General features: G+C 43.9%; 1 protein-coding gene across 19 annotated transcripts in view; it reads left to right on the top strand.

Moving 5' to 3' along the window:
* The window catches only part of EIF4G3 (eukaryotic translation initiation factor 4 gamma 3), a 499,287-nt gene extending 487,399 nt beyond the window's left edge, over positions 1 to 11,888 (top strand). For all 19 annotated transcript variants that reach the window (XM_075060289.1, XM_075060273.1, XM_075060272.1 and 16 more), the window contains 3 exons: positions 2,700 to 2,781; positions 8,733 to 8,879; positions 10,512 to 11,888. In XM_075060289.1, coding sequence (XP_074916390.1) covers positions 2,700 to 2,781; positions 8,733 to 8,879; positions 10,512 to 10,693 — 411 coding nt within the window. In that variant the 3' untranslated portion in view covers positions 10,694 to 11,888. The remainder of the gene's footprint in view (positions 1 to 2,699; positions 2,782 to 8,732; positions 8,880 to 10,511) is intronic.
* Positions 11,889 to 22,560: the final 10,672 nt, after the last annotated feature.

Genomic DNA, 22,560 nt, shown 5'->3' with positions numbered 1-22,560 from the left:
GTCCTTTTAGGGATCAGGAAACCATCCACTAGAGCTACATACCTGGCAAAGGGGAAAAGGTTCTCTGTCTGGTCAGTACAGAAAGGTGTTTTATCCATGCAGTCATCAGTGCCACTCGTTCTGGATTACTTACTACACCTGAAGCAGCCAGGGCTCTCGGTGTCATTGATAAGAGTCCACCTGGCTGCACTTTGGGCATTTCACTTGTGGGTAAATGGCTGGTCCATCTTTGGAAACTTGATCTGAAGTAATTTCCTCAAAGGCCTGTACAGACTGTACCCCCAAGTGCTACAACCAATCCCACCCTGGGATCTCAACCTGGTATTGTTGAGGCTTATGGGTCCCCCATTCAAGCCACTGGCAACATTCTCTCCTCTACTTGTCCTGGAAGGTGGCCTTTCTGGTGGCCATGACTACAGCTAGAGAAAGATGTTGGAGATTAGGGTACTTACTTCAGAACCTCCTTACATGGTATTCTTCAAGGACAAGGTCCAGCTGCGCCCTGACCCAGCCCTCCTCCTGAAGGTTGTTTCACTATTCCATAGTAACCTGGACATATTCTTCTAGTCTTCTGCACTCAGAAGGACAGGGATAAGAGACTGAAATTCTGCCTATATTTTCACACGCCAATAGCCAGGAGCAGAGATTTCACTCACTAAATGTCAGACATGCGCTTGCTTTCTACATAGAAGGACTAAATCTTTTCAAAAAACTACACAGCTCTTTTTGGTGGTGGCAGACAGGATGAAAGGCCTTCCAGTCTCAGCCCGGAGAATTTCATCGTGGATCACTTCTTGTATCTGCACATGCTATGACCTAGCGAAGATCACTGCTCCATCCCTGATGGCACATTCCACAAGGACACTAGCATCTTCAGCTGCATTCCTGGCAGAGCTCCCAGTCCAGGACATCTGTAGAGTAGGAACATGCTCTTTGGTCCACACTTTTGCATCACACTGTGCAATAACTGATCAGGGCAGAAACAATGCTGGATTTGGCAGAGCGGTGCTACAATCTGCTTGTCAATGAACTCCGAACCCTCCTCCTATACCTGCTTGGGAGTCACCTGCATTGGAATGGACATGAGCAAGCACTCGAAGAAGAAAAAAATGCTAACCTTTCATAACTGTTGTTCTTTGAGATGTGGTGTTCATGTCCATTCCAAACCCCCCACTCTCACCAGGGCCGTCCTTAGAATTTATGGGGCCCTACACAGTATTCTTAAACTGGTGCCCCTAGGCCGATGCATTCGGCTCTGTGAATATGGTCTCTGCCTTCTGCTTAGTAAGGAGACTGCAGCGCGCACTGGGTGTGCGGGAGCTGACCCGCTCTTACCTGCTGTCTCGGTCATAGGTGTGGACTCCATGGGTGGGTGCTCCAGGGCTGGAGCGGAGGCGGGAGGTCGAGCACCCCCAGCACGATGAGAAGTCGGTGCCTATGATCCTGGTGGTGCCCCAAATTTTCAGGTGCTCTATGCAGCTGCGTATGCTGCATATGCCTAAGGATGGCCCTGACTCTCACCCCCACTCCTCTGTTGGAGATAGCCAGGAAGGAGAAACAGAGGGGGTGGCAGGGCCTTGTATCTGGCGCTATGAGGGTACGACTCCAGGGGACACCAGAACTGATCCAACAGATACTACTGAGGGGAAAACTTTCCAGCGGCAGTGCTTGGGGCGAGCACACACCTACATTGAATGGACATGAGCAACACATCTCAAAGAACAACAGTTACAGGTTAGTAACTGATTTTTATTCAATTAAATTAATAGCAGGCTTAAAACAAATAAAAGGAAGTTCTCCTCACGATGCAATGTCAACATGTGGAACTTATTGCCATGGGATATTGTGAAGGCAAAAGTATACCTGGGTTCAAAAAAGAATTAGATAAGTTCATGGAGGATTGGTCCATCAATGGCTATTAACTGAGATGATCAGGGAATGCAACCCCATGCTCTGGGTGTCCCTGAACCTCCAACTACCAAAAGTTGGGACTGGATCACTCAAATTTGCCTTGTTCAGTTCATTCCCTCATCTGGCAGTGGCCACTGTCAGAGACAGGATAACCATTGGTCTGACCCAGTGTGGCTATTCTTATCTTGACGTATGCTTGCAATTAAATGTAGATCAGCACCATTTCATCTCTCTGTTGTTAACACAGTTTGTCAGAAATAGGTCATTTTTCTACTGCTGTAGAGTCAGCATGGTCCAGAGGAGAGATCACAGACTAAAAGTCTGGGAACATCTCAGTTCTGGTCCTGACTTTGCCATCAGTTCTCTTGTAGATTTGAGAAAGTCATTTAACCACTCTGTCAGTTTCCAATCTGTATGATGAGGATAAGACTCACCTTACAGGGGTATTGTGTAGTGTAACTAATTAAAAATTGTCTATCATTTTGGAAATGTAAAATGTTGTATAAATGCCAAGTATTATTTCAGAATGTTTCTCTAGCTAAATGAATAGTGAACGTGTGTAGTTAAATAGATTGTAGTGTTGATTAGAGGAGATATATTGGCAAACATTAACACAGCTGACCTATTTTCAAGAAGTTTAATGGGGAAGATGAATTTTCACACAAGGGATTAATTAGATTCCTACTGCAGCAGCTTTCACTTAGTGCCAAATTCAGTAATGGATTTTGGAAACAGTTTCTGTTGTACATTAGAGTGCTTTTAACTGGTCCGTTTACCCTTGATTTCAGGCTAATCTAGATGAAGGCCAGATGAGTTCACCTACATTTCTTAGAGCTTTAATGACAGCAGTTTGTAAAGCAGCCATTATAGGTGAGTAACTTTCAAGATAAGGCTGTACAAAACAATCAAATATGAAAGTAATGAATTTACAGATTACTTGGGTTTTAATCACTTATTTTTCTGTTTGAGGCTGGCTAACCTTCATACAAATGGTGCATCAAGATTTTTTGTACAGTTTTAGTGCTGAAGAAAGTGAAGTACTGATACCACTGTCAAGAGCCAGTCATAGTGCAGGAGAGGTGTGCCAGCTGCCCCTTCCCAAACATAGGTCTGCCAGTGCCCCTCAAGTCTTTATCTGCAGCACCTTGAGCGAGGACTTCCACCTCTGTTGAATTATGCCTAATTATTGATTTTCTGATGTAGATGAAAATCCACTAGATGCTATTCTGAAACAGGTTCTGTTTTTTTCTGGTACTCTAAATACAAAATTGGATTTAAAATCTTTGCAGCATTTCACTTTCAAAGTTTGATACCAGAGAAAAGTAAATTTATGTGGCTTAAATGCTGCTGTTATTTTCCTCTGAGATAACAGGAATCATGAGAATGTGCTAACAAAGCAACTACTATTTTACAGGTGTCTGGATTTAACTGTCTGTGAGGTTTCAGCCTTTTAAAAATCATTCTTTCTTTCAAGTGTTTGCTCTTGGGATGGGTGTTGCATGGATTTCAGAGAGGACAAAATCCAGGGAGAGTATAATCTTCTTGATACCACCTACTGTTAAAGTCTAGATGCTGCAGGATTTTATCATTCATGTTTAGGGGTTTCCTGATAATCCTTGCTCTGTGAATATCAGTAATGTCTTGTTCTGGTTTTGTTTTCTATCATCTCTATCTAGGTTTATATATTTTTGCTCAGATTTTCTCTATCATGCTCTTTGGTTTATATGCTGACTAAAAGCTGCTGAATATTTTTCTACAGATAACTCTTCCTGTGGGGGTGTACATTTTTCTGGACTTCTAGCAGACTTTGATGTACTTTGGTTTTCTTATTTTTGATTTAATGTTCTATTCCTGTTTGTCTTTTGAAAGAAAAACGTCCTTGTAATTATTTCCAATCTCAGGAAAAAAAGAAAAGTTTCAGCCTCTATCTATGTGTAGATCGGGGTAGGCAACCTATGGCACGGGTGCCGAAGGCGGCACGCAAGCTGATTTTCAGTGACACTCACACTGCCTGGGTCCTGGCCACCAGTCCGGGGGGAGGGGGCTCTGCATTTTAATTTAATTTTAAAAGAAGCTTCTTAAATATTTTAAATACCTTATTTACTTTACATACAACAATAGTTTAGTTATATATTATAGACTTATAGAAAGAGACCTTCTAAAAATGTAAAAATGTATTACTGGCACACGAAACCTTAAAGAAGAGTGAATAAATGAAGATTCGGCACACTACTTCTGAAACGTTGCCGATCCCTGGTGTAGATATTCGAGTATTCAAGTTCATGTGCATACATGAAGGCTGGATAGACACCTCACTGAAAATGTGGTCCAGAGTTTTGAAAAGTGTTCATTGTACTTGGGGAGTGGGAAGCATTGAGAAGCAGATAATATGTTCTTTGAGTCGTGTCCCTAGGAGCACTCCACTGTAGGTGTATCTGCACCCCTGTGCTTTTAATGGGAGATTTTAGGTAGCAGCATCTGTTCAGTTTGGTCTGCCTCAAGCTGCCATGGCCAAATATGATTTTATTATGGAAAACAATGTGTTTCTGGACCATTTACCGAAGACACAAAAGGAACAGTTTTAGGCCATTGTCAAAGGTCAGTTAATAGCCAGAATGGCACTACAGACAGCACTGGACACAGCCTGTACAGCGGCCCGCTCCATGTCTGTGGTGGTGGTAATGAGGCGGGCTTCTTGGCTACATCTTTCTGGTTGTCCAAAGAGCTGCAGACAGGATCTCCCGTTTGAAGGCCCCAAGCTCTTTGCAGAGAAGACAGGCTCTTTTCTTTACCCCTTGAGGGATTCCCAGGCCACGTTATGCTCGTGGGAATCTACACTGTAGGACAGAAGAGAAGATATAGCTCTTAGCCACAGCACAGGTCATGACCTCCTCGATACCCACTGTCTCAGTGCTGTTATGAGCTGCAGCATAAGAGGCCCAGGGTTCAAAAGTGGAAGTAGTCAGCACCCAATCTGCGACCTCTGAGACTGCCTCTTTTGAGCACTTTTGATGAGTTGGTAGAGGACCCGAACAATTAAACCTTTCAACATTAGCTGCTGCTACACACGTCATGCCCCTTCAGAAATTGCCTACCCCTTTCACAGCAGTTGGGAAACTATCATCTCTGACAGATGGATCTAGGAGATTATTTAAAAGGGTTATGCCATTCAAGTCTCTCCACATTCTGTCTCTCCTTCCCTGTCCCTCTTCAAGGACCCTTCTCATGAGAACTTACTTCATTAGGAAATAGATCATTTGTTATGCCTGGGGGCCATAGAACCAGTCCTGGCACAACTCAGGGGCAAGGGATTTTACTCCCATTATTTCCTGATCCCCAAGGTGAAGGGAGATTAGAGACCCATTCTAGATCTAAGGGCATTAAATAAATATGTGAAGGCGCAGAAGTTCAAGATGGTCATGCTAGCAGCCATTATTCCAGCTCTAAAGGAGGTTGGTTTTCAGCCCTCAACCTACAAGATGCCTACTTCCACATCTTGATACGACCGTCACACGGGAGATTCCTATGATTTATCATTGTGCAGGACCATTATCATATAGGATGCTCCCATTCGGCCTCTTGTCCACACCCACAGTATTCTCCAAGGTTCTCTCCATCATAACAGCATATCTACAAACGTTGGGCATTGTCTACTCATACTTAGACGACTGCCTCCTCAGGACTCCCTTGTTCAGGGACACCATACAAGCCACTCAGATGACCATGTGCACATTTGCACAGCTAGGCCTGCAGCTCAGCTTACAGAAATCAACACTGTCCCTGGTACAATGACGAGTTTATGGGCGCCAACCTCTACATAGTACAAGCAAGAGCGTTCCTCTTGCTACCCAGCCTCAGCACCTCCACAAGTCTCAGAGAGACAGTTCAGGCCAGCCCCCAAACATTGGCCAGGAACTGCCCACAGCTGCTTGGTCATATGGCAGCATGCATCTTTGTCACCCCAAATGCCCAGATGTTCATGAGATGTCTTCAGATATGGCTCAGTTCTGTCTATTCCCCGACCAGGGACAGACTAACAAAACTGCTATCACTGCCCTCTGCAGTAAAGCACTTACAGACTGGTGGAAAGATCCATCCAGTGTCCGAGTAGGCATGCCATTCGTGCAACCACCTCTGACTCCCTATTAAGCCAGGGAGCTCATCTACATGACCACAAGGTTCAGGGCAAGTGGGCTTCCACAGAAGCAACCTTCCATATCCATCTTTTGTAGCTAGAGGCTGTCAGGAACATCTGTGCACACTTTCTCCCTTTCATCAAGAACACACACAAAAAAGTCATGACAGACAATATGACCTGTATGTTTTACGTAAGTTGTCAGGAGGATGTCAGATCTTCCCTCTTCACAGAAGCACTCAAACTGGAATTGATGCATTGGTCACAATGTGCTCATCTCAGCCATCTATTTACCAGGGATACAGAATGTGACAGCCGACAGTCTCAGTCAAAACTTTTCTCACGACCATGAATGGAAACTGAACTCAGAGGTGCATCGAGACATATTAGCCCTTTGGGGAATCCTAACTACAGATCTCGTCACTACTTACTGGAACAAGAAATGTCCTCTTCGCTGCTCCAGGGCAGGCCTGAGGAAACATTCATTGGGAGATGCCCTCATCCTCCCATGGGACAGGGACCTTTTGTATGCCTTTCCCCATTTCCTCTTCTAGCCAAGATCCTGTTGAAAATTCAACGAGACAAAGCAAGAGTTATTCTGATTGCCCCCTTCTGGCCAACACAAGTCTGGTTCCCTTAAAGTACATCTCATGGCCATAACTGCTTTCCACCATCAGGTAGATGGATACTCAGTGTTCGCTCACTGAGACTCCTTAAGGCAGGGGTTCTCAAACTGGAGGTTGGGACCCCTCAGGGGGTCACAAGTTTATTACATGGGGGGACGTGAACTGTCAGCCTCCACCTCAAACCCCGCTTTGCCTCCAGCATTTATAATAGTGTTAAATACATTGAAAAGTGTTTTTAATTTATAAGGGGGGCAGTCGCACTCAGAGGCTTGCTATGTTAAAGGGGTCACCAGTACAAAAGTTTGAGAAACACTGCCTTAAGGGCATTGGGAATCTTTTCCCACATGTGAGACCACCTGCTCCAGCCTAGGATCTTAACCTAGTTCTCAGGGCTTTGACAGACCTCCTTTTGAGCCCATGGCAACCTGGTGTCTCTTTCACCTGTCCATGAAGACAGCATTTCTAACTGCCATCACCTCAGCTAGGCACGTAGGAGAATTAGCAGCCCTGATGGCACACGCACCATACATGGTCTTTTTTAAAGACAAAGTAATTCTGAGTCTGCCTCCCACTTTTCTCCCTAAAGTTACCTTCACTTTCCATATGAATCAACAGATCCATCTTCCTTTTTTTCCCAAAAGCACATTGTGATAACAGGGAGGCAGTTCTGCATATCCAAGATGTTAGAAGCATTCTACTTGGACAAGACTAAGGACTTCAGGAAGTCCTCTAAACTCTTCCTTTCACTCATGGAAAGATTCAAAGGCTCCATGCTATCGGTTTAAAGACTATCCAAATGGGTCTCTGGTTGCATTAATCACTGTTATCAAGGGTGCAACCTGTTGCCTCCATCTGGAGTTTGTACGCACTCCACAAGGTCAATTTCTAACTTGGTCAAATTTTTTAAAGATGTCCCTATTGCAGAAAACTGCAGAGTAGCACTTTGGGCTTCTGTCCACGCTTTCACAGAACGTTACATGATCACTGGAGATTCAGCTTTCGATGCCATCTTCAGCTCTACAGTACTCTCTGTAATAACACAGTCTACTTTGAAGCCCCAGCCCTCCATGGAGAATACTACCGTGAAGTCATTTGCATTCTCATTACCACTACAAAAGTTATTTTTCCTCCCTTGGTATCCTACTGTTAATTGAATTATCTCTTTAAACTGACCTCACACTTGGTGAGGCAACTCCCATCTTTTCATGTATTTATACTCCTGTATTTTCCACTCCATGCATCTGATGAAGTAGGTTCCAGCCCATGAAAGCTTATGCCCAAATAAATTTGTTAGTCTCTAAGGTGCCACAAGGACTCCTTGTTGTTCTTGCTGCTACAGACTAACACAGCTACCACTCTCAAACCTGTCATCTGCAGTGGAGCACCCAGAGGGACACTACTTGAATAAAAAGAGGAAGTTACTCACCTTGTGCAGTAACACGATGGTTCTTCAAGGTGTGTGTTCCTATGGGTGCTCCATAACCCGTCCTTGTCTCCGCTACTTAGCAGTTCTTTATAAGAGGCTCTGCAGTAGAGAAGAAACTGAGGGAGGTTCCTTCACACAGTGCTAGATAGCTTCGAGGCAGACCATAAGGGGGGGAGAGCGCATGTGCAAGCTGAACAGACACTGCTACCTAAAATCTCTGATTAGAGGTGCTGGGACACAAATACATCTATCCATGGGGGGACACATCTCGAAGAACCATTGTTACTGCACAGGGTGAGTAACTTTCTCTTCCTATTATAGAAATAGCCAGTATAATGTGAGTACAATTTTGCACATGCATATATGAAGGCTGGGTAGAGAGGCCTGGCTGAAAATGTGGTCCAGAGTCTCTGAAAGTATTCATTGTACTTGGGGAGTGAGAAGCACTGAGAAACAGATAGGTTCCTATCGTAGAAATAGCCCATACTCTTTTATGTCCCATCTGTTTCAGTTCTCTTCCCATTTCTGACTAAACTGAGTTTGTCGTTTCTATTTGAATAAATAAATATGATGAAAAACCTGCCCCAGGCCTCAGACCCACCAAAAGTAACCCTGATTCTTCTTTTCTCTCCAGTGGATTCTTCTAGTTTCCGTGTGGACACTGCTGTTATCAAGCAGAGAGTGCCGATCTTACTCAAGTACCTGGACTCAGACACGGAGAAGGAACTACAAGCACTTTATGCACTACAGGCATCAATAGTAAAACTTGATCAGCCTCCTAGTAAGTGTTTTTTGTGTTTGGGATTTGAAAAATGACTATACGGCATTGAAGGGAAAGAATCAGATGGAGAATTAGATTTGGGTCTCAGATAGAGTCTGGTAGATTGTGCTCTTACTGAAGGGGGAACAAACTAGTTAGGTGGGTGCCAGGGGGCTGAAGGCAAACTACTATTATAGCATCCAATTATACAGTGCATGGCTTTAGACCAATACTCTTCCCCACTCTCCTGGCTGAAGGTGAGCTCCTCTATTGGCTGCCACCATAAGCAGCCAAGAAGGAAATGCCCATAATGTGGAGAGAGGAAAAAGAAAAATTTTAAATCCTCTCCTTTATTTAGTAGCAATTGCTCTACTTACTCACATTTCAGGGCAACTACACCCACACCATGAGCCCTTGAGGGCATCTGCTCTTGGCTCTTGGCTCTTCAGCCATAATCTCTCTTGGTTAGAGACCTGGGTTTCTCTCCTTCCTGACAAGAGTTTTTGCAGGCTGTACAGTTCCCTCTCTACACTGTGATATCCCTAGCAAGCCAGGCTGCCTAAACAGACCAATGTCTGCACTTTGCTTTCTCCCCGAAGGCTGTGAACAGTTGTAATTGCCAGCAGTCCCAAGTTACCACACAGCCCTTTCTAAGCAAGTACATTTATTCTTAAGACTAAAGCATTACAGAGAAAACTTATTAAAAACCATAAAAGAACCTACATGCCTGATAATAAGCCTACCAGATTCCAACACATCTTAGCTCCCAGCAGGACTTTGGTGGAAGTCAGTTCTTCAAACCCACAATGTTTTTTTTCTGTGGTTACATGTTTATAATAGACAGCCTTAGCTCAGAACTAAAACACCCATGAATAGGTCAGTCTTTCCTTTATACAGCGTGGGCCTTTGATCTTGAGACTCTGGGAACAGGTAATCAGCAGACAATGGTCTCCTCAAGGCATAACTTCTAAAGGCTGGCTTTTTGCATAAACGGGGTGGGAAATTTGCATTCACCTCCCCCTAGAGATTCTCCCAAGCAAATCACTTGACCCTGTTTGTCCCCAAAGTCCATTCTTGTCTGGCACATTGTTCAGTACAGTCATTTGAAGTTCATAATACTTCCCAGGGTTCACATCATATTTCCTCTGTGGAGAGATTACATACATTCCTGGCCCACAATCATAGATAAACTTTCCATTTAATGCAATGGACTCCAAAAATTATTAAACTTAATTCAGTAAGGTTTTCCCAGGATACTGTAAGAAATCTCCATATCTGTAACATAGATGCTGTCATCATTTCTAAGCTAGTGAAATTAGGTAGCTCAGAATGGCCACTGTAGATTCTGTTCCATGGCCATTTGCTGGTATACACGCACATGCTGCTGTCTTTTTAGCCCTCTGTTTAGCATATGACAGCATGTTCTGTAGCATCAGAGGAAACTTTACTTTAGCAAGTGTGTATTCAGCCTTCATAGTCTGCATAATCAGGGCACAACCTCTATTAACAGCAGTTCCCCCTACTTGCTTTTCCACTTCTCACTGTAATAAAGGCCACTTTTATTCAGGTTTTAAACCGATATCTCTAATCATTTCTGTATTTCTTTGTCTACCAACTACTGTACATTACTAAACAGATGTTTCCCCCTTGCAGATCTGTTGCGGATGTTTTTTGATTGCCTGTATGACGAGGAGGTGATATCAGAGGATGCCTTCTACAAATGGGAAAGCAGCAAGGACCCAGGAGAGCAGAATGGGAAAGGAGTAGCACTGAAATCAGTCACAGCGTTCTTCACATGGCTACGAGAGGCTGAAGAGGAATCAGAGGATAATTAAAACTTAAAATACAGAAAACAAAACAAAAAAGAGAGACAATTTAAGTATTTTTTTAAAAAGTTTCACGTCTTCGCCAATCACAGTGCAGCAAGGCCAATTTTCGCGCATAACCCCCTCCTTCCCCCACATATGCACGAGTGGGAGAGGAAAAAATAGGTAAACATAAAGGTGATCATGGAAGAAAAAGGTACTTGGGAAAAAAAAGTAAACTTCATAGCTGAGGGCGGGAGCACTAAACCAAAATACATGTATTATTTATAGAAAATATTTCCTGTTTTAATCATTTTTTCTTTTCTTTTTAAAAATACTTTAAAAAACAGATCTGTTTAGCAAAAAAAAGTTGAAAACTTTAATTTATTATTTTAAGGACTGCAAATGCCAGTGTAATTTTTACATTTGCAGTTTCTGTAAACAAGTTGTATGATAGAAAAAAGCAGAGAAATAAATTTCCCTCACCTTCAGCTGCACCTCAGTGTTGTTTCAAAGCATGATAGATAAACTTTCAGCTGGGTTTGGGGTAAGCTACATGAGGGAGAGATTTTTTTTTTTAATTTCATATTTTTCTGCCTGCCTCTCAGCTTGCTTCAGAGATTAAAAAGAAAATAGTAATAAAAACATACATAATCTTGGAACAGAAGGAAATGCATTTGAGAAAAACGCTGTGGACCAGAGTGCTCCAAGAAAAACTCATTCAAAACAAAGTGCTGCCCTGGGGGAAAAAAGTACTAGTGATATTTTCAAAACCTTTAGAACGACTTTAAGGCTTGTAAATACATAGAACAAATATTTAAAAAAAAGAAAGAAAATGACTCAATATTTCTTTTCACTTTGAAAATATAAAGAACAAAAATAAAGACAAACATTGCAAGTTTAAAAGAAAGTAAAGCGATTTCTCCTTTAGACAGCTGCTGAATGCACCACCATTTCTGAGTGGTGCTGTCTTCCTTCTCAATGTGTAGATTCTGGATCCAAATTTGTTTATATAGTGTGTGTGTGTATGTGTCTCTACACCAGAAAAGAGGGGATGTAGGCCATTATGGTAAATGTGGGGTTGCTGCTTGGGAGACCCTTTCTGCAGAATTTAAAGACTGAGGAGCAGCTAGCTGCGTCACTATACAAGCTAGGTTTATCCAATTTCAAATACTTGTCCTCTAGGCTGGAAGATGACCTATGGGGGCAATAAAATAACTGACCCCTGCTTAGTTTTGCAGCTGTTGGACTACAGTGTGTCTTGTGACTCAAGAACACTGCGTTGTTATGGTGGTTGCTCTTTCTAAACAGGTTGCAGCCTTGGAACTGGATAACCAACATCTCTTCTCAATGGCTTGTACATCCATTGTCACCTAGCCACCACTGCTGTTCTTTGTGACTGTCAGTTGCCTTGCTGTGCTTAAGGAACCCAAAACCCCCAGGAGTAAAAAACAAAAAACAAAGGGAAAAAAACAAACTACAGCGTTAAGCAAAAGGGGTGAAACAAGTGCTGCAAGTGACACAATGCTCTTCCCATCTCTGCCCAATTTCTACTGATGTATGAAGTCTGGGCATTGGCTTCTCTGGCACAAATTGGTGTACATACTATCTCTGTGTCCAAAGATGACTCAAGCATGCCCTTCTTCACAGGGCTGGTACCATACAAAGTACACTCCACAAAACTGAGCTGCTTCTGAGCAAATTACGTGTCTGTGTATCTCTTAAACAACCAAAGATGACCTGCTGGCTCTCACTATGAAGATGCATCCACAATCTGCAAAGCTTGTGAAGCGCTAAAATGATAATTTGTGATCTGTGGTCCGTGGACCATGACCGACCCATGAAACTCTGGCTGGTGGTTTATGGAGCACTTGGTAGTGGTCTGTGGAGTGCTGGCCACTCACATGGTGCTATCTCTTTCTCTTCAGCTGCTAAATCACTTTTTTAAAGGCTACTAATAAATACTTTCCTACTCTTACTTTTAAATGTAAATAATTAATGTACATGCACAGGGATGATATTTGATTGCTAGTGGAAGTGGACAAGGTGTCTGGTTGTGGATAGAGGAAGAGATATCTAGGAGACTAGGCTCTCCAGTAACATTTGGTCCACACTATGAAATCAAAGATGGATAACCCATGCCCTAAAAGACTAGACCATTTTTTTTTTTTTTAGTAACAAAAAAACACTTTCTCTGGTGTATTATTAAAACATAAAAAACCCCATCCTTAATATATATATACCCACTTATCTTAAAGACAGCCAATCATTCTCAAGTCTCGGCAGCTTTTGCACACACCCTCCAGCCTTCCTTGCCAAAGTGCTGTTTCTACAAATTGGTGAAAAATTCTGGGCTTGTCCGGGCAGAGTTGTACCAATTTAATTACAGAAGTGATAAACCAGTGCAAAGGGTTTCATAGTCACTCTTCTTTGGGAATAAGTCACTCTTAAAGCAAAAAAAGAATGTCCACATGGGTTTTCACTGCTTTAATTAAACCAGTGCAAGTTTGTGTGTAGTACAGTGCTTGGACTTCACTTAAAAGTTAGGTAGACATAGCAACGTCAGTTGGGTGTGCCGATCTATCTCCCATTGTAGATGCAGCTCTGTTGACAGAAGAATGTGTTGTTATCTGGGGAGATGGTGTTCCTACACGTATGGAAAAACTCCTTCCATCAGTGTAGGCTGCACCTACACTACTGGGTTACCACTAACATAGCTATGCCAGGATAGTCTCTGTAGTGTAGACACAACTCGGCCTAAAATAGATTATGCATGTCTTCCATTCAGCGAGAATTCTGAGGAGGCTTTCTACTGTGCCTTGCGAATTGCTGAAAGGAGGATGACCATCCTAGCAGCCTGCTTAAATGGATTAGAATGAGTTTTTGAAACCCAACCCACTCTGCAAGGTGCCTTTAAAGTTATATGATATATTTAAGTGTTGCTTTGCCCAAAGGGGAAGAAATTCTAGCACCTCTGAACAACAGAATCTGTCACTGGCCGGTTATTTTGCTTGAGACGTTTGAATCAATTGAATGAAGGAGATGGCAAAACATTGATCAATGCATTGAGTGTTAGATGAGCAAAATCAATTGAGATGAGCAACTAGGAAAGGAGAAATAACTTCCAATAGCCCCTGGCATTGTCTAACTCTTTCAAGTTAAATATTTCTGGGGAATAGGTAACTTGCCCTGTTGGCACTCTGTAAATGCCTAGAGGGGATGTTGTAGAGGTCTAAGCATCTTTTTAGGTGTATCTAGAATCCTGGAAGCACAGGTTCATATGCTGGCAAGCTTAATTAAGTCATCTTTTAAGGTAAATGAATTAAGTTCCATGCACTGTGTTAGGGGTATTTTGGATGAGACGGTAGGACTGTAGTTGTATCTGACCTGCCTGGACATTAAAGACACCATGTCTCTTTTCATAAGAACAGTTTGCTCTGGTGTCATTGACAAAATTGTCTCCTTCCATTACTAGCGTGATGCATTCTGTGTGCTATTTTGTTACATTCTCTGCACTGCTTTTCAGTGGACTAATGGATATACAAAGTCAGATTCAGAAGGAGCTGAAGCTCTCAGGATAGGGCATATAGTCTGTAATGTGGTTTGAGACCTTCAGGAGGAGAGGTGCTAAAATATATAAAATATAACTTCGTTGTTAAATGATGACTGATTAAAATAGAAAAGAGGTAACAGTAGGTTCCATCTGAAAGTTCTGATCAGAAGGTGTTTTTACAATGTATTTATTCCTAATCTAAAATGTTACTAAGGATGCACAAGAATAGGTTTAATGTGAATTTCTGTGGAACCACCAAAAAACAAATTACTCGTTTCCTTTTGCCTGTCGCAGACTAGTAGTGTTGTTTGTTCATGAGCAGTCTCACAGTAAGACAAAGGGGTGTATGAGTGGATGCATCATAGACCTCCTGCAACAAACAAATATGGCTTTAAATTTTGCCAAGTGTGACCCTCCTTATAGAGACTACTGACCAGACTGGCCATTGGGGGATCCTGAAAGATCTTGCAAAGGGACAGCACAGTGCCTACACAACTGTTGTGCTGCAGAACAACTAGATGTTGCACATAGGCACAAAAGAGGCATAGTCCCACTATCGAGTGGTTAAATCCTGAACAGCACAGGTGTGGAGTACTGCACTTACAAGCACAAGGTATAAGCTGGTGAGCAGTACAGAGAGATGGGAGAACCTAATTCTGCATTAATGAGAGAGCTGGCTGCTCTTGGCAGCCAAGATTACTCCTGCCTAGTACAGGAATGAGGCCTAAGGGGAAAGGGTAGCAAGTTCCTTGCATGAATGCTGAGGATCATTTCTAAGTCTCTGTCCTATAAGTAGGGCCCTACCAAATTCACAGCCACGAAAAACGATTTCCCAGGGGAGACCAGCATTTCTCAGATTGGGCGACCTGACCCAAAAGGGAGTTGCAGGGGGTCACAAGGTTATTTTAACTGTTGCCTGACGTTCAGACCTGGGTGGCCAGAGAGCAGCGGCTGTTGGCCACGCGCCCAGGTCTGAAGGCAGCACCCTGCCAGCAGCAGTGCAGAAGTAAAGGTGGCAATACCACACCATGCCACCTTTACTCCAACACTGCTGCCTTCAGAGCTAGGCAGCTGGAAAGTGGCAGCTGCTTACTGAGGGCCCCACTCTTCACGCAGCAGCACAAAAGTAATGGTGGCAATACCATAACATGCCATCCTTACTTCTGTGCTGCTGCTGGAAATACAATAACCTTGTGACACCCCCTATACACATAATGTCTTTTTGGATCAGGACCTCTACAATTACAACACGGTGAAATATAAGATTTAAATAGCTGAAATTGTGACATTTATGATTTTTAAATTCCTATGACTATGAAATTGACTGAAATTGATCAAAATGGACAATGAATTTGTTAAGACCTACCTATAAGCCAAACCAACAGCACATCCCTTCTTTAAGCAGTGATCCTGTGGGTGCTTCACTTTAGGAGTCTTGGTGCCCTGCACTTGTAATCGGAGATTTGTAGTAGCAGTGCCTGGTCGGACCTCGCACACACTGCAGCTGTCTCGTGCCGCTCCGAGCAGTTACATAGCAATGTGCAGCCAACCATCCATCTTTAGCTTGAGTCAGAGCAACAGCAGCACCCTTTTTTTCCCTTCAGATAGGCTTAATAGTTCCCTCTTTTACCCCTGCCTCTCCAGCAGGTACTCAGCTCTTGCCTTAAAAAAAAAGTAGAAGAAAGAAAGAAAAACAGGGTTTAACCTGTTCTTTTTCCAAAAGAATTTCTTTCTCAGGCATGCCCGACTCACATGGCTTTAAATGTTGCCTGACTTGCAGACTATCCCATATGAATTCCTGACAGCCACGCACAGTGTATCCACTGCCTTAGTGAGACACACATTACCAGGGCCGGCTCTAGGTTTTTTGCCAACCCAAGCAAAACAAAAAACAAACAAAAAAACCCCTCTGAGAGCACAACAGCTAAAGAAAAAAAAATGCTGCCCCAGGAATTGTGCCGCCCCAAGCACATGCTTGATTTGCTGGTGCCTAGAGCCGGTCCTGCACATTACCCAAAAGTGTCTGCACTGTAAAAAACTGACAGGCAGGACAAGGAAGGCCAGGGATCTCCAACTGAAGCTCCTTATGATGTAGAAATTCTTCAGACCACTCTCTGACCCTGAGTCCAGGATGCCTCCTGGCCAACTGCACCAGTGGCAGTGTCTGACGGGATCTGCTTCAACAACGGCTGCTAAGGCACCTTCTCCTAGAAATGCTACCAAAAAGCAGCCACATTCATCCCCACACCAAGAATCACCTAAAAGAAAGCAATCTCCAAACGAAAAATCTGCTATGGCACTGAGAGTGCCGGACTATGAGGCACCGGGAACATCCGGTACCGAAACTCCCCAAGGAGCTGAAGACCCTATGCGGGCAAGCTGTAATGGAGGTGCACACAGCAAAGTCAAACCTCCCAGCTCGACATCTACGGAGCCGAAGAAAACCTTGGCACTGAGCAGTACAATGGTGCCACCTGTTGTATCTATGCAGCGCAGCTCTAAGTCATTGGCACTGACAGCTTCAACTCTAATTCCTGGTCATTGCACAATGCTGTCCCCAACACTGATCTTCACGGTCCCACAGCAATTCATGAGGCATGTGGACCTGATAGTAGCCTCAAAGCCTGAATCTCCTCTACTTGGGACCGACAGTACCCCATCTACACCGGGACCAAGCCTGGCAACCACTCCCTGTGGATCAGCCCCTCTCTTCTCCAGTGATGAGGAAGAAGAGGCTGAGGCAGTAATCTACACTCCTTGCCATTCCTCACCTAAATCTGGACCTTATCATCACCAAATATCTACAGATATGCGGGGCTGGTATGGTCAACCATGGGCACCGCGCCATACCATTCCCATGGGCAATGTATAGGGCCCAAAACTTCAGGCCCCCTAACTCGCCTAGGCCCAAAGCAATATGGCCCCCTTCACAAACTGTCCCAGCACCCTCAGAGACATAATAGGAAGAGACCGAGGAGTCTGAAGACACAGCTGAAAGTGACACTGTGCCGCCCACTCACATCTCATTTTCATCACCGGACAAAACGATAATGCCTCCCCCCCCCCACTTCGGGGGATGATTTCAAATCTTTTCAAGACCTCTTCAAAAGGGTAGCTGAATCCCTGGACATTTCACTAGCACAACCACCAGAGTCCCAACAGAAGCTCACACACATACTCCAGGCATCCCCAGCGGCAAAGATAGCGCTGCCAATTAATGATGCTATCAAGTACCCTGCAAAAATAATCTGGCAGAAACCTGCTACAGCCCCTCCCTCGTGTAAGAGGTCTGACAAAGTATTACATGCCAGCAAAAGGAGCTGAATTTTTATGCACGCACCCTGCACCAAACTTGCTCATGGTAGATGCGGTCAATCAAAGGGGAAAACAACAGAATGACCCCATATGATAAGGACTGGAAAAGGCTAGACCAATTCGGGCAGGAAACCTACTCTTCCACCCCATTCCAGTTCCACATGGCCAATTATGCAGCCCTGCAGGCAAAATATACATACAATCTGTTTGCAAAAATGTCAGAATTTATTGAAAGTTAACTTGATGACAAAAAATATACCTGATGACATTTCTGAAGAGTCTCTCATCAACAGTACGGCCATACAGGCCTCTCTTGACTCTGCAGACATGGCAGCACAGTCCACCGATACATCTCTGGTCGTGCACCATGTTTCCTGGCTCCACCTTTCTGAGTTCCCAAGGGAAATTCAAGCAACTGTTGAGGACTTCCCTTTGAAGGGCAAAAATTATTTACAGACAAAACCAAAGTGTCTCTACACACCTTAAAGGATTCAAGGGCAACCTTAAAAACCCTGGGCATATATGTACCTTCAAATAAAAAGAAACAGAGCAGATTTTACAACCAGAGATTCCGGTCTATGCCATACTCCCAGCCACAAAGACAATATGACCAATGGCATAAACAAAACCAGAACAGATGTCAACAGAGCCAAGATCATTCTTTGACATCTGAACCATCTACCTCCATACAATCATTTTGAAGCTGTGGTTGAGGGCACAAGACCTCCACACTCTGAATGGGCGGGGAACCATATCTGGTTCCAGAATCTGAGACCGTCTGTCACCATACTACCCAGTCTGGAACACCATCACAACAGACGAATGGGTTCTAGAGATTATCCAGAAGGGCTACCCCATCCCCTTTATACCTGTCCTACCTCAGAAAAAAAACGGTGGTTGTAGACCCATCCTGGATTTATGAAAACTCAACGAATTTGTGAGAACAGTTTCAAAATGGTGATTCTAACCACAATAATTCTGGCATTAGAGAAAGGAGATTGGCTCTTGGCCCTTGACTTCCAGGATGCTTATTTTCATATTACCATTCACCCATCACACAGAAGATTCCTGAGATTCATCTTAGAGAAACAGCATTTCCAATACAGAGTACTACCCTTTGGCCTGTCCATTGCCCCAAGAGTTTTTTCCAACGTTCTCGCAGTCATTGCAGCTCACCTCTGCAGACAAGGAGTGATGATATTTCCATACTTAGGCGACTGCCTGATAAGGGCACCAACGAGCAATAAACACAACGCAGACCACGATAACCCTGTTCACAGACCTAGGGTGGCAAATAAATGTACAAAAATCCACACTAGTTCTTGTCCAAAAGTTGGAATTCATAGGGGCCTACCTCAATTGTCTCACAGCTACAGCAGTGTTACCCCCAACAATGCTTCCTCACTCTAGTCAACCTAATTTCAGCGGTGTTAGACACCCATCTGCCAGAACACTCTTACAACTCTTGAGGCACATGTTGGCAACAACCTGTGTTGTAAATATGCCAGACTCCACATGAGATGCTTACAGGCCTGGCTTCAAACAATGTATATACTGCCCAGACACTCTCAACAGGCACCTCATAAATGCCATGCACGGTAAAGACTCATGGTCTTTTAACATGGTGGACACAAACAGACTGTCTGCTCAGGAGTGGCCTCCGGCACCACGTTCATGCTTTCCACTGTCATGATGTTCACCAACATCAAGATGTCAGTCTCCCCCCTCCAATACCGATCCCCTCAACACAAATCACCGTTCCCCCAGATGTTTACTGGGATACTGGTCTCTGTCTATCCAGGGTCAATCTCCTGTTTTGTGGTGATCCCCACCTACCCAGCACTGATCTCCAGCGAGGCGCCAATCACCACCCACATGGCACCGGTCACCTGTCCCCACAGGCAGCCATCAAAGGGAAGGTCCCACGGCCCCACCATGGTCCCCAGTAGCTGATTCCTCTGGGAATTTGGAATGTGAATTTAGCCCCTTCCCATGCAAACAGTAGTCACCATGGGTGCCGGATGCTACTGCAGAGCCCTCCACAAGTGCTTGGGCTCCCGAAGATGCTAATGCTGTACTCACACCAGTCATCTGTGGCTGCTTCAGTGAAGCAATGAACCATGCCAGCACTGGATTCAGACACCGGTATAGGTAGGCTCCATCAGAACAAGCAGTGACACCATAGGGAACCTCCACAGTAGGCGCGTCTGACCCAGTCCCGCCACCTGTGGTGCCTTCATCATCCTAATCTATGGATGAAGCTGTGGTGGGGCCATCTCATTCTTTAGAGCACATCAGGATCTATTAAAGAGGGTGGCTGCTAACTTGGGCCTGCAGGTGAAAGAGCTTGCAGAGCCCATGGACACATTATCTAATACTTTGGCTGCAGCAGCCCTGGGTAGAGTGGCACTTTCAGTGCATGTAAGGGTCTTGAAAATAGCCATGGTCCTTTGGCAGACCCATCTTCCATACTGCTGACATCCAAAAGGGCAGAAAGGAAATATTTTTCCCTGCCAAGAGTTGTAAGTATTTATACACCTACCCACCCCCTTGGGCTGTTAGTAGTGTCCACAGCTAACTAAAGGAACAGGCAGTGTCAGCTGAGTGCCATGGCTAAAAATAAGGATGGAAAGAAATAGGATCTGTTTGGAAGAAAAGTTTATTTGACAGCCAGTCTCCAACTGCAGGTGTCAAATCACCAGGCATTCTTGGGCAGATATAATTTTAATTTGTGGGACTCCTTGAATGAATTTAAGGTCTCTCCCTCAGGACCTCGGTTCTGAGTTCGTGGCTAGCTAGGAGGAGGGCAAGGTGGTGGTAAGGGGCTCCCTCCAGATGACTTGGGATGCAGTGGACTCGTCAGCCAGGGTCATAGTCTGTGAGGTGGTCATGAGGCACAGTTAGTGGCTGCAGTCCTCAGAGCTCTCTCAAGAGATCATAGAATCATAGATTATCAGGGTTGGAAGGGACCTCAAGAGATCATCTAGTCCAACCCCCTGCTCAAAGCAGGATCAATCCTCAACTAAATAATCTCAGGCAGAGATTTGTCAAGCCTGATCTTAAAAACCTCTAAGGAAGGAGATTCCACCATCTCCCTAGGTAACCCATTCCAGTGCTTCACCACCCGGAGCAACACGTATCTTATTTAAATATTTTGGCCTGCGCTAGTTATCCTTAACCTCCACTCATCCTCGTGTTAGACATAAAAACGTCCAGCTTTTCTTCTTTTGTTTCTTCTTTATATGGCTATAAACCTATTACTATTATTTAATTCCTTATCAAGTCAACCTTAATGCTTTAGCCTTAATCTACCTTTATCCCTTACTGTCTGACCTCACTACGGTAGCTTTCCTTGTAATCCTGCCCATCTTCCACTCTTGTAGCTTTCTGCTTTTTCTAATCACCTCTCGACATGCTTTGCTATCAGCTTGGTCTACCAACTCCTCTATGGTTTTCCCCTCTTGTCATCATGCTCTCTATGTTGTCGCCTACTATCGACTAAAGTAATTCCAGCCTCCTCCATAACCTTATATCACACATTCTTCAGTCCAATCACTTTCCCTAACTAATCCTTACTTCTTTAAATTAGCCCTTTTGAAGTCAAAAACCCAGTCCCAGATCTATTTTGTATGTTTATCCTTCCATCTAGTTTGAATGAATTAGCTCTGAATCACTCGAACCAAACGTTCTGTCCCCCCTACAACCATTCTCTATGAGTTCTCGCTCTCACCAAAACCAAATCTTAAAATTGCTCCCCTATGATTTGTTACTCCAACTACTGGTGAAGGAACCATCAGCCTTATTCAACCAAAAAATCTGAGCCCTTATTATTTACATAGCACTTTCCTCCAGTCTTATTCTGAGTTAAAGTTCCATACACACAATCCATTATGTTTACTATTTAAAACATAAAGAAGTCTCTATTCATATCCAGATCAGTCTTTCGTCTGTAGCCACCAGCACTATCTCAGGGAGCTCTATAGCTGTCTTCCCAGTGTGATTTTGCCAGACAGACTCGTCATTGTCCATCTCATCCACTTCTTTATTGTCTTTACACTTAACCCATGATGCTACCAGTGCTAACTTCCACCACTTTGCCTTGCTTCGGTCTTTCCTACACAGCACATAGCCTTCCAAATACCCGATTCCAGTCAATGACTACTATTCCACCATGTTTTGATATACCTATAATATCCAGTTTCCACTTCCTGCACCAGTAGCATCTGTTCCTCCATTTTGTCCAGGCTCCTCTGCATTTAGTTGTCAGACCATTTAATTTTTGCCGGTTTGCGTCACTGCATTCTTTAACCACGTTCAGCCAGACATTCTCACCAGCATCACTGGTTACGTACTGATATATCAATACCTTCCTCTTATGTCAATTTACTCGCTATGCGTGTTATGCCCTTGTACTTTGTATCTTCCTCTCAGAGTGTAAATTCCTGCGGAGAAAGATGGACATTCACACCATCTCCCAGTTTCCTAGTTCAAAGCTCTCGAATCGTTGGCCGAGCCTCTAAAGTCTCATTCGTCTTAACTAGGTGGAGTCCATCCAGTAGAAAGCTTCTGTCCATAAGACAGAAGACCACATGCATCTATTCATACGACTATGGACGGAGTGGATAGGCGCAGTTCTGAAAAAGAACCTAGGGTACATTGTGGATGCGAGCTAGTATGAGTCGCCTCGTTGCTAACATGCACGCTTACGCATTTGCTGTATAAGTAGAGCATTAGCATGAGATCGAGGGACTGGACTATTCAACCTCTATTGGCATTGAGGCTCATTCTGCGGAGTAACTGTGTCCATTTTGCCCACACTACGAAAGGATTGGAAAATTGGAGAGTCCACGGAGCTGTAACAAAAAGATTAGGCTGGAGCACTACTTATGAGAGATGAGAACTGGGATGATTTAAGCAAGGAATAGGATTTGATAGCTCGCTTCAATACCTGACAAAGTGTTCCCAAGAGGATGACAGACTTTCTTCAGTGATACCTTGACACAAGGGAATCGTTTTTAACTAGCAGAGT

The sequence above is a fragment of the Chelonoidis abingdonii genome, chromosome 23, assembly GCF_003597395.2.
Source record: "Chelonoidis abingdonii isolate Lonesome George chromosome 23, CheloAbing_2.0, whole genome shotgun sequence".
Classification (NCBI taxonomy): Eukaryota; Metazoa; Chordata; order Testudines; family Testudinidae; genus Chelonoidis; species Chelonoidis abingdonii.
The sequence above is the reverse complement of the archived record's forward strand: the minus strand, read 5'-3'. Positions and strand labels throughout refer to the sequence as shown.